This window comes from Neovison vison, chromosome 6 (genome assembly GCF_020171115.1).
Source record: "Neovison vison isolate M4711 chromosome 6, ASM_NN_V1, whole genome shotgun sequence".
Lineage (NCBI taxonomy): Eukaryota > Metazoa > Chordata > Mammalia > Carnivora > Mustelidae > Neogale > Neogale vison.
This window is the reverse complement of record NC_058096.1, coordinates 169914529-169926961: the sequence shown is the minus strand read 5'-3', so window position 1 is coordinate 169926961 and position 12433 is coordinate 169914529. Positions and strand designations below refer to the sequence as shown.

Here is a 12433-nt window from a genome sequence, read left to right as displayed (position 1 = left end):
GGGGTGTCAGGCCGGGGCTCTGGCCTTACCTGGTGGGATGTCATCAGATAAAGATAACCGGGGTCTGCTGGGTCGAACTGCATGACATGGTGCACGGGCTCCCCATAGGCCACCGTCACCACCCGCCGGCTCACCACCTGCATGCTCTCATTCAGGTTGATCTGGGGTGGGGGGGACAGCAGGGTGTCAGGGGGACTCTGGTGCACCACGACAGGGCCCATGGCGAGGGACATGCGCCTGCGGGTGGGGACTCGACCCAGGCTTGGGGTCTCAGCCTCATCCTCTTTCCGGCCTTCCCAGGTGGGAAATCATGGACAAGCGAGAGAGAGCTGTGGGTCAGACCTCGACACGCGTGCCTCTGCTGGGCCCTCACCAGGAACTCCCTCCCTGAATGATGTTCCCCAACACATCCCACCGTGTGAATACATAGACACTTTACAGTTTACCAAAGATTCTCTGGGAGGCTGTCTGGCATCACGCCTAAGAGCAGGGACGTGGGTTTGAATTCTGGCTTTGACATTCACAAGCTGTGCACATGTACAAGTCGTCACTCCCCTCGCTCACAGCCACAGCTTCCTGACCTAACGGAACTCATGATGGCACCTGCCCCTCGGGACTGTGGTGAGCATACACAGAGAAGATGCCTGCAAAGTGCTGATGGGGCCACACTTCTCATCCTTCCCCTCTTGCACCCACTTCACAGATGAGGAGACCAAGGCCCAGAGAGGCTACAGACTTGGTGAGAGTCATATAATGAAGACACTTCCGGGGTACAACCCAAGTCCAGGCCTGTCTGACCCCACAGTCTAAGGATGAGGTAAAGGGGTGGGGTCCAGGGTCCTGGAAGGAGGAAGACCAGGACTAGTGGAGTCCTGAAAGGCCCTCTGGTTCTGAGAGCCCCCTGCGTGTCCTCCTGAGAGCGGACAATGCCCACCAGAGCTGCATCCAGCCTTGTTCTTTTTCTGCTGGCCCCTCACATTCCCAGCATGCTGCTTTGTTGTAGGCCCTGCTGGGCCAAGCTGGGACCAGCAGTCTAGAAGCCTCCCTGGGCCAGCTGCCAGGGGACTCCTACTGCCTGGCCCTCCTCCGTGGGCGCCTAACTTCTGGAAGCTCCGTCCTGCTTATAGAATAAACTAGTTCTGGCATTCAAGGCCCTAACAAGCAACCCCAGCTTATTCCACCAGGTTCATTTCCACCCACTCAACCCAACTCTAGCGTTCTGGCCTCTAGGCCTTCGCACACACTGTGCTCCCTGCTGGAGTGTTTCTCTTCCTGCCCCTTCAGCGAAGATCCATCTTCCCGGTGCCTCCTTCAGAAGAGCTTCTCAAATGCCCTCCACACACCAAATTGAAATTACTCTCTTCCCAGGCTCCTGCAGCCTGGGTTTCAGCCCCTGAGCTATCGCCCATCCTGGGGGACCTCTTGGTGGATTCTACCCAGGCAGGCGGGGCCCCAGCTCAGTCTCTGACCTTCTCCTCAGGCACCCAGCAGACACTCAGCTTATTTCCACTCCTTCAAAGGTCTACCGAGCACCTACTGTGCTCCAGAGCCGGGGCCGGGTGCTGCGATTGAAGCCGCGAGCCGGGAAGTGCTGGTAGGAGAAGACAGTGCACAGGACAAGGTGGTAGGTAAAGAGGTCTGGGTCAAGGGATCACATGCTGGGCTCCTGGTCAGCTGGCCCTGAATTCAACCCCAGCTCTCACTGTGTGACTTTGGGGCAGTGTTCTCATCTGTGAAATGGGAATCCTGGCACTACCTCCCTCACAGGGGACCGCAGACTCTGACCACAGTCTGGGATGGTCCAGCTAATTTCCCCCATGACAGAGGAGGAGACGGAGGCTCAGGGTGATAAGCAACCACCCCCAGGCCACACCCCTGGGGCCAGCAGAGCCAGGATCTCGATCCAAGTATTTGACCCCCTAAACATGAGTCCCATGGTCTAAGGACCACCAATGCGGCTTCAAAGGCTGAGGAGGATGCCCCCCACCACCTCCCTGCTCCCATACCAGGCACCTTCCTCACCCCTGCTAGGGGACCAGCTAGGGTCCCCGGGCCAGGCAGCCAGGGCTCCTATCCCCAGCCCACCCCCCGGCCCATGGCGTCCGCCTGGGCAGCTGAGGGAATTAAGTTATCGGATCTGAGTCAATTAGGCCAGGGCCTGGTACACCCTGGAACTGGGCCAGGCGGCCGACTTTCCTGACAGGCAGGGGTTGGGAGGGGGCCAGGAGGAAGCTGGCCCAGCCCCTCACCTGGGGGCCCAGGAAAGTCCTTCCCAGCCCACAATGGTAAGAGTCCTCTCACCTTTCCCAGCTCCAGGAATCACTACCTCCAGAAACCAGTCATCTTGGTTGGGGCGGGTGAGGGGAGGGGGAAACTTCAGAGGGAGGCCAGCGGGGTGGGGGAGGAAATGGCAGTGAGAGCCCCTGCTTGCCGGGCTGCAGCCTTCCCCTGTCAGAGCCCAACAACAGTCTCCAGAGGCAGGGCTTACATCTGTGGACAGATGGGGAAACTGAGGCCCAGAGGGAGAAAGTGCACTGTCCAAGGTCAAGCAGCCAGCAAGTGGCAGAATCCAGAGACTGGTCTCTGCTTCAAAGCCCGAGTCCTAGAGACCCAGGAGAAGGGCCTCTCTCAGGCCTGGTTTCCCCCCCTCTGCAGGACGGGGTGCTTCTTGTTATAAGCAAGAGTAGAAGAAATGGATGTGGAAAATGCTTTGTAAACTGTAAGGTGCTAGGCAAACCAGAGAGAATGAAGTCTTATCTCGGGCCTGTACAGGCCATGTGTACACCCTCCCCAGACTCAGCCTCCCCTCACCTCCTCCACCCCTTCAGCCTCCCTAGTCCTGGCCCCCAGCCCTACCTTGAGCAGCCGCCCACTGACAGTGCCCAGGAAGACCACGGTGTAGTTGCTGACTGTGGCCACGGCTACGGAGGAGAGGCCCGGGGCTCGAAACACAGGCGTGGCCTTCAGGGGCTGCAGGATGGACAATGGGTGCTGCAGGTGGGCAGCCCCACAGTCCAGTTGCTCTGGCTGCAGCTGGAAGAGAAGCAGGATGTCAGAACTTGGCTCTAGAACCTTCTCTGGCTCCCTGCCCACACTAGAGGTCAGGCCTCGGCATCAGAGCTTTAAAGTCCTGCATTGCTTTATATGCCCAGGTTGGGGCTGAGGCCCAAACACAAGCAGGACCCCATCCCTGACCACAGGCTGACCCCTGACCTCAGCGTTCGTCACAGAGCTGCCCCAAAGACATGGTGTTTCAGGTAGGTACAGAGCGTACAGGAAAAGTTATGTGATGGAGGCAAGAAGAGCTGGCAGTGGGACAAGGAGAGGAGGCCAGGGAGGTAAGGACAGGGTGAGGCCCACACACCCTCATGGACTTGGATCTGTCCCTCCTGGCTGGTCCTGTCCCTCCTGGCTGGTCATAGCCAGGCAGAGCAGAGGAGCCCACACCAGACCTCCCAAGGCCATCCTCCACTTCAGCTTACTTGCTGCTATCCAAGAGTGTCCCTCCTGTCTTGGCTGGGGGGTTCCCCAGGACCCCGGGGTTTCTCGGGTACCCTGCTCTGACCCCAGCACCACCATCCAAATTCCCAGTGGCTCACCAGACCCCAGACTAAGGCCTCCCCACGCCAAGGCCTTCCCTTTCTCCCACAAGCATATACTCCCTACATCTGCCCACATTACAGATGGGTAGACCAAGGCAAGGTGTGTCCGAGTGCCCAGCCCTGCCATCCGCATCAGCTCAGTGCCACCCCAAGTGGCAGATCAGTCCCACCACATGTTGGGATGAGACAAATGGAGCTAGTGACCCCAGCTCCCAACCATTCCCCTGGAACTCCCTGCCCTTCCCTGGGTCTTGTGGCAAGGTTCCTTCTGCAATTTGCACAAAAATGCAAAACAGACCTCCAGGAAGCACCTTTGAGAAGATAACTGTGCAAATCCACAAGGATGCAGACAGGAGGATGGTTTAGAAGAGTGAACAGGGGTACACAGCCTCAGGGTCCTGCAGGACTGAGCATGAAGATAATGGCGCCTCGTCCAGGAGCGCTGCCCCCACCCCTGAGTGACATCATGAATCCCTATAGATCAGGACACAAAGATACCCAGCTGAGAAAAGTCACAGGACATCAGAGGGCCATTTTGCTAACCCTGGTGCATCCACAATAAGGTAATAGTCATGACAGCAAACACAACAGGCTGTGTTTGGGGCGCCTGGGTGGTTCAGTCGGTTACATGTCTGCCTTTGGCTCAGGTCATGATCTCAGGATCCTGGGGTTGGAGCTCCCTGCTCAGTGGGGAGTCTGCTTCTGCCTCTCCCTCTGTGTGTTCTCTCCCCTCTCCCTCTCTCAACTAAATAAATACAATTTTTAAAAAGGAATAAGAATAACAGGCTGCACTGACAGAGAACTGACATTGTACCAGGCCTGGGCATCAACTCCCTACATCCTGGCAGTTCTATGAGGTCTCATGTCACAGATGGGGAAACTGAGGCTCAAAGGAGAAGGAGCCTGCTCTAGTTCCCCAGCTGCAGTGTCAGGCCTCCATGAATGAAACTGCCAATGGGGGCACCTGGGTGGCTCGGTTGGTTAAGCATCTGCCTTCAGCTCCGATTATGATCCCAGAGTCCCAGGACTGAGTCCCACATCAGGCTCCCTGCTCGGCAGGGAGTTTGCTTCTCCCTCTGGCCCTCACCCCACTTGTGCTCACTCTCTCTCTCTCTCTCAAATAAATAAATAAAATCTTAAAAAAGGAAAGGAAAGGAAGAAAAGAAGAAAAAGAAAGAAAAGGAAGGGAGGAAGGGAGGGAGGGAGGAAGAAAGGAAGGAAGGAAGAAAGAAGGAAAGAAAGAAACTGGAAGCAGACTTGAGGCCCACCTAGGCACCCTGGACGCTGGGCCGTGGGCAGCGGAGGCTCTGAGTGGGGACTCAGGTCACCAGCATGTAGCATCAGAACCGGATTAAGTGTGCAGCCTTAGAGTCTTTTGGTTTTTGTTTTTTTTTTTTTTTTTTTTAAATTTCTCATTTGTGCTTTTTGCAAGCCTAAGCCACTGATGATGTGCCCGTATGGGTTTGCTCAAACTCAGCTAGTTTTCAAAAACAAAAAATACCAGGTTCACCTATCCTCAGGCGAATAAACACAGTTCCAGGCCCCACAGGCTTCTAGGTAAGACCTGTATCCCACAGCATTCCTGGGGGGGCCGGGCGCCGAGCCCAGAGGTGCGGTGGGGCTGGGGCTGCCCCTGGGCCAGAACCTATGAGTGGATGGTCTTCCACAGGAGGGCCAGGGGTGGCGAGACAAGTGAGTTCCCAAGTAGATACATCTCTCACCCCCTCCCAAGCAGTGGGAGGGGATCCCTGGCTAGGAAACACTCCCGAGGTGTTAGCTGACTCCACTGCCATTTCAGATGGGACTGTCACTCAAATATTATGAAGTGGAATTTGGAACAAATCATGCCTAGGAGCCCCTTAAGGCAACCTCTCACTTGGGAGGCTCTCCCAGCCCTTCTCTTCTGGGTCCATTCTAACCTCAACATGTTCCCCTGAACACAGCTGCCAAGTGAGCCCTTTAAAAAGCACAAAGAAGCCTCCCTAGGCTTGATACCCTCTGATAGTTTACACAATACTCAGAATAAACACTGAATCCTAAATCCTCCCATCAGGGGCCCTGAGCCCTTCTAAACCCATCCCATACCCTCCTCACCGCCACTCCTCCACAGGAGCATCTTTTCTGTTCCTCCAGCACTGGGCCCTGCCTCAGGGTCTTTGCTTGTGCTGTTCCTTCTGCCAGGAGTGTCGTTCCCCAGACTGACACCTAATTGGCTCCCTCTTGTCCTGCAGCTTTAGACCTACCCTGCCTGACTTCATCCTGTGTGTGCCCAGGTGGGGGACAGCTGTGTAAAGGGAGTGCTGGACCATTTCCCCCAGAAGCCTCTCCCAGTCCTGGGCCCACCCCTCAGCCATCCTACAGCAGGAGGGAAGAGGTGAGGGGGGTTCTGTCAGCAAATAGGCAGAAGAGTGGACACTTGGGCCTGAGGTCTCCCATGGGGGATGCTTCTCTTAGGGGTTACATAACTTTTCTTCACTGAATATGGATTACTTGCGTCATAAAATAATAAGCTGTTTTAAAATTAAAATTGTAAACCCTTGCCTGGAGGACATGATTTTCTGCCCTGAGCTCTGGGAGCGGGGGGGGGGTTGGGAAGGAAAGACCTGGGAGGCCCCGGATGACACCCTTAGGTCTTTCAGCCTTGGGCCCCACAATGGGGGACCCCAGCCAGTCCGGAAAAGCTGGATGAGGCACCCCGAGGAGGGTGATTTGTTGGCCCAGCGGCAGAGAGGATGAGGAAGGAACACGCAGCAAATCCAGCTCTCGCCTGCCTGCCCTGACGTTCACAAGCCATTAATTCTGTACCGAAGGAATTTTCTAAAAAGCCTTTTCTCCAACTTTTTTTTTCCTTATCCTAAAAATAAAATCTAAAAAAAAAAAAAAAAAAGTGTTAAAGGAGAAGTAACCCCCGTCAGCTGCTCTGGATGGTCTGTGCTCTGAGGGGAAGCTGACTCCGGACTACTGGGGGATCACAAGGCTGAGAACCCACTGGAAAGTGGAAGCTGGGACCCATGCCCACGGAGCAGGCAAGAGGCGGGAGGTGCTTCCCCTGCTGGGGGAGGGAGCTGCAGGCCTGGGAAAGGGGGACAGTGCCCTTGGGGACAGGGCAGCCCTCCCAAGCGTGGCCTCTGCCCAGCTTGGTCTCTAGGGGCAGTTAGCTCCACAGCCCCAAGGTACCACCCTGACCGTCTGACGCTGCCTCAAATTCCTCCCTTAGCACCAGCCTTCCTTCAGAGTCTCACTTTCAAAACACAAATTCCCCTGGGAGCAGGGGAGGGCTGGCCTCTCCCAGCAGCCCCCTCCAACCGAGTAGAGGCACCTTTTGAAGCACAAAACTGGTTCACTCCTCCCTAGCATCAAACCCTTCTCCAGCTCCGGGCAGTCCTCTGGATCAGACCTGGCATTCAAGGCCTTTGTGATCCGGTTCCAGCTGCTCAGGCTTCAAGTCTCGCTTTTTTCTTCTGTCCCACCCTCTGCTCTGACCACATCAGCCTCTGCAATTCCTCCCATGTGGCCACACCTTCCCACCAGGGCCCCTGGTCCTTCATAACTTTGCTCCCTTAGCAGACAATGCCATTCCTGCCCCTCTGCGCCCTCACACTTCCCCTGGCCCATCAGTCCCCCTTGTCTTGACCCATGCTAGTCCCTTTGCTAGACATGTCCAGGCTGTAAGTTCTTCAATAGCTTTCAAAGATGTGATGCAGAAAAAAATCTCCCCTCCTCTGGACGGCACTGTGCTGGTTACCACTTTCATTTATCATGGTAGCATAAACACGAGCTTCTCCAGGGTGGAGACTGTGCTCCAGGGTGAATGTTTACTAAGGAAAGGAGACTAATTTTGACTAAAGTGTGATTGACTATATTCAGCTTCTGCTTTTCTAAACAGAGATCGAGAACACCACTGCCATGCTGACTGCTGGAGAACTAGAACAACATATGAGCCAACTGCATACCTACTGTGTGTGGCAACAAAGGGGAGTCAGGTGGTCAGGCCCAGGAAGCACCCAGCTACTACTTTTGGTTCCTCTAAGAACCTCCATGTACCCTTCTCTGAAATGGGCTGAGCAATAATTAGCCACTGTCTCCACTTTCTTCTGAGAGCAAGACACACCCTCTTACTCCAGCTAGCTGCCTCATGGGGCCAAAGCTCAGCTCTGCCCACTTTCCCATTAAAACTCTGACATATTGATTTCACTACCAACTGTAATTGTGTTGCCTTACTCGCCCCAGGAGGCTGGCTGCAGCAGGAGTTTCAAGAGCCCAGTTTCTCAGGCCTCTGCTTCCTCCCTGCAGACCCCACCAAACCTCAGCCCTACAGTAGGTGGCATTCTGAGAGGGGAGGGAGAGGCGTCCATGGTAGGCTGGGTAGCAGGCTTCAAGGCCCAGGGGTTCCATCCCAGGGATAGAAGCACTGGCTTCTGGGGCTTTGTGCTCAGCAACTGAGGGCACTTTCCCACTTGAGGTGTTTGGCTGTTATCAAACCAAGGTCCCAGGAAAGCCAAGTTTCACCGTGAGGAGCTAGAAGCACACCATCACTGTGGGTTGTTAAAAAAACAGGTGGGCTGGGACTGGACCAAGTCCCCTCTTCTTCACCCTTCACAGAGGCCAAAGGGAGCTTTTAAAACTGTAAAGCACTAAATGCAACATGGGAACCCGGAAAAGAAAAAGAACACTCGCGGAGTAAAGTCTGAAGTTCAGTTGAGAGTGAAGTACTCATGATGGTTTCTTCGTTTTGACAAATGTATCATGGGAACGTAAAACCTTAGCAATGGGGAAAATGGAGGGAAGGATACATAGCAATGATCTGTCCTACCTTTGTAACTTCCCTATAAATCTAAAAATATTCCAAAATTAAAAATTAAAAAAAAAAAAAAAAAAAGCAACCACAAACCAGTCTGTGTCCCCTCTGCAGCTCAACAGTCATCAATGGATCCCTAGTGCCCTCAACATAAACCCAGACTTTGCTCCTGGGCCCTCAAGGTCCTGCTCTACCTGGCCTGGCCCCCTGAGGCTCCCCTCAACACCCTCCCCTGCCAATTCTTCCCTCAGCTTGGACAGCCAAGGACAAGGTATTCTCCCTAAGGAGAATGCCCCAGACTAGAGGAGAGGGGGCAAGCAAGGATCAGGTAGGATGGTCTCAGGGGTCTGACAGGCAGTCTGCAGGAGGACTAGACAAAAAAACCTGCAGGATTATTGCCTCCCACAAAGCCCAGGTAAACAGCCTTTCCCCCACCCTTCTTCAGAAGCCCCGAGGTTAAAAGGAAGCATTCTCAAGGTCACCCACTCAGGTGACCACGTGGGTACTCTGTCAGGTCAGTCAGCCTGTGACTCCAAACCCAAACTCCTCCCTCCCACTTTAGCCAGGGCAGTTTCTCAGAAACCGCAGCTAATGGGTTATGGCTCCACCGAAAGGACGCCTCCACTACTGACGATAAACTGAGTCAGGGAAAAGAGCCATGGGCCTACTGTGCACCAGCCTAGGGAGGAAACAGGACCAGGACAGACCTCTAAGGGGCAAGCGCCACCCCCCCATGCCCCCACCCCCCCCAAGACCCCCCCCCCCCAGCCAGAGGAAGCCAACCCCTGACTGGGAAGGAAATACCAGCACCTCCCAGTGGGTGATCAAGATGCTTACTTCCTGGAGGGGGAGGCGGGGAGAGAATGTGCAACCCGGCCACAGAACAGCATCCAAGAGGCCTGGCTCTGAGCCAGAGGGGAAACCAAGGTACAGAGAGGGGCAGAGGCTTCCTCGGGACACACAGCACCTGAAAATCCCCTCCTTGACCCCAGGCTGCCTGAATGGGGGGTGGCAGGCAGTGGCTGGAGTTGGGGGGGTGGACCAAGAAGTAGCAATGGACATGGCAGCTTGTGTAGGCCCTTCCAGAGTTTCAGACACCTGCCTCTATTTCCCTGACCCCCTCTCTGGAGGGGTGTGTCCCTCAGCCACAGAGCACTACATTTAACCAGGCCCGCTGAGCGTCGTCTGGAAGGGTTGCGTGAACCAGCCAGTCAGGCCATTCTGAGCATGATCTTTCTGTCTAGCCACAACTGGCACCCTGGGCCCTGACACCAAGCTGGCGGCAGTGAGGAGGGACAGCCCCCAGGCTGAGGTCAGAGGCCCGACAGGATTGCAGACCTGCTGTGTGTAGGCCCCAAGTGGAGCTGCCTCACAGCCACACCCCTGTTGTATCCCCATGTTACAGACAGAGAAACTGAGGCTCCTGACATAGCAAGTCTTGTGGCTCATCAATCAGCATGGGATGCTGCTTCTACCTGAGCCTCAGTCTCCGCATCTGTAAAATGGGGACAATAACAACACCCTCCCTAGAGGGCTGCCACCAAGGGCTCAGCTCACTGCAGCCCTCAATATTGGCCCCTGCGGATGTTCAGTCAATGCTCCCCATTAGCTGGGCAGGTCACACGGAGCCCCCCCAGGACCAGCCACTCCACCACATCCACCCTCATCCACAACGCACGTTGGAAGCCCAGCCGAGGCCGAGGCCCACTCTGCTCAGGCCGGCCTGGGAACTCCTACCACAGCCGCTGACTCAAGCAGCCATTGTTTTGTTAGCTGGACACAGCCCCCCCAGACACTCAGCTCCCCCTTCTTGAAGCTGTTTCTCATTCTGGCCCAGCCTGGCCCCATTTCCAGCCCTTCCCCCTGGGGTCCCAGAGGAGCCCAGTGTGGGATGGGCAGCCAGCGACTCTTCCCTGGCCGGGGGGAAGTCACTCCCGCCCGCCAGCTCTAATGGGGGGCAGGGCAGCAGAGCGCTGCGGCTCCAGCCCCTCCTTTCCCTGGAACAGTTTCTGTCCCAGCCTCTTCCCCTAGAGGGGATGTGGGCCAGGAGAAGCTGAGAGCTGCCGCTGCCTCTCTCTCTCTCGGGCACATTTGGCCTTCCTCCTCCTGGGGCCAAGGAGCCCTGGGGACTGGAACTCACACCCTCCTCCCATCCCCTGGGTGCTGGCCTCCATCCCAGAGTCATCATATAACTGATTGTGGGCACAGTGGAGGGGACAGGGCAGGCTCGGAGGCCCCAGCAAACAGCTCTGGTCTGGGTCTTGTGTTGGGGACATGGAGGTGACACGGGTGTCCCTCTCTCTGGCTGCCCACATTCCAGTTCAGAGATCACCCCCAAGTCGGGAAAGGACAGCTTTAAAGTAATAACAATACAGTAGTATCACCAACACTATAATAAATTGGCTTTGTGCCCCGGCCTGTAGAGACTCATTTAACCCTGAGAAGATGGTGCTACTTTACAGCAAGGGAAACTGAGGCACAGAGCAGTGACTTGTCCAGGGTCACACAGCCAGAATGGCCAGATGTGAGCCTGAAACCTTGGCAGGCTGGCTCCAGAGTCCTTGCCCTTAACTCCAGCCTCTCTCCCCAGTGCCAGTGCCAACAGCTGCCGGGGGCCTGGCTGCCTGGAGCTGGAAAGGCCTGGGGTGGCAAGGTAGGGAAACTGAGGCCTGTCAAGGGGATGGTCACTTCTGGAGGACTCCTTCACTGCAAACACAGATGCTGGACAGGCTTGAGAAGGGCACGGGGGCAAAGGTGACTGCAGAGCCCCATTTAGCTCCTTTCCTGGGCCAGGCCTCCACTTCAAGGCCTCTGCCCACTGCCCCCCCATTATTTACCGATCAGAGCAGAAAGCACTACATGATTAACGCCCCGCTGGGGCCTCGCTGGGCCTCATAATGGAGCTTCGAGCTTCCTCCCTCCTCTAGCGTGTGATTTATCGTGTTTCAGGGTAAAGGACGGCGGACGGGGAGGGGCCAGCCCCGCTGGCCCAGCAGATCTCTGATCTCGGTGGCATCGAGTGTCAGTGGGGGAGTGGGGGGTGCAGGGGCCCCTCCAGGCAGCCTGTTGGGTTCGGCACTGGCCCAAAAGCGGGCTTTGAAAAGAAGAGACTGGCCACACTCCGGGGGTAGCCAGCATCCAAATGCACGTGGCTCGCACCAGGAGACTTTCCAGGCCTGTCCCCACGCGGCACCGGCTGGTTTCCATGGCAATCCCCACACCGTTGTCAGCGCTGGAGAGGCCCACGGGAGTCACCTGGTCCAGCCACAGTGGGGGCCCTGGGACAGAGCCTCCTGCTCCTGCCAGCGCCTAGCAGGACTGATAAGGGACCGGCAGTTCTGGAGTCCCTTCTAGAATTAGATCAACCATGCCTCACTCTTCCCCCAAACCCTTGCTGGCTCCCCACAGCCCACAGGAGAGCATCTAAATCCTTGGCCTGCACCCCAGACCCCACACACTCTCAGCTTTATCTCTGCCTGCCCAAGCCACGTTCTACCACATCTCTGGGCCTTGGGCAGATGGGCCTGGAATGCCTTCCCCAGCCCCATCTGCCCAAGTCCTTCTCCAACATCCCCCTCTTCCAGGAAGCCTTCCTAGACTCCCTCAAAAGAGGCTGGGTGGAATGCTGTCCTGGTTGCAGCATATCTTCCAACATTATCTCCTCCTGGACTGTCTAGGAGCTCCTGGAAGGTAGGGGCAGATTCATCCCTTTCTGGGGGCTGCCATGTAATTGTGGGGCTGGGCCCCTTCCTTTACTGCCACATTCTAGCCTCCACCAGGAGCAAGGGCAGGCAGGAGATGCTGGGCTCTGGTGGGTGAAGGCGGAGGCAGCTGCAATCCTGGGGACGAGGCCCCATGCCCAGGACCACGCTGGGCACTAGGGCTCACTGGAAAGCTCTTGCTCCTTGTCACAGCAGCCCCAGCAAGGCCAGAGCGGCCCCGAGTGTCTGTTTCCTCACCTGTAAGATGGACCCATCCACCTCTCCCCACTGTGACCTTGAGGGCCCCTTTGGATCACACCCCTTCCATCAGT

The 12433-nt window shown here is 56.2% G+C and overlaps 1 protein-coding gene across 2 annotated transcripts in view; it reads right to left on the bottom strand.

The window, feature by feature from the left end:
- PLXND1 (plexin D1) overlaps nt 1-12433 on the bottom strand; it is a 57099-nt gene that overhangs the window by 35844 nt on the left and 8822 nt on the right. For both annotated transcript variants that reach the window (XM_044252941.1, XM_044252942.1), the window contains exons 2-3: nt 2857-3033; nt 30-161 (exon numbers count right to left, since the gene is read on the bottom strand). In XM_044252941.1, the coding sequence (XP_044108876.1) occupies nt 30-161; nt 2857-3033 (309 nt within the window). The remainder of the gene's footprint in view (nt 1-29; nt 162-2856; nt 3034-12433) is intronic.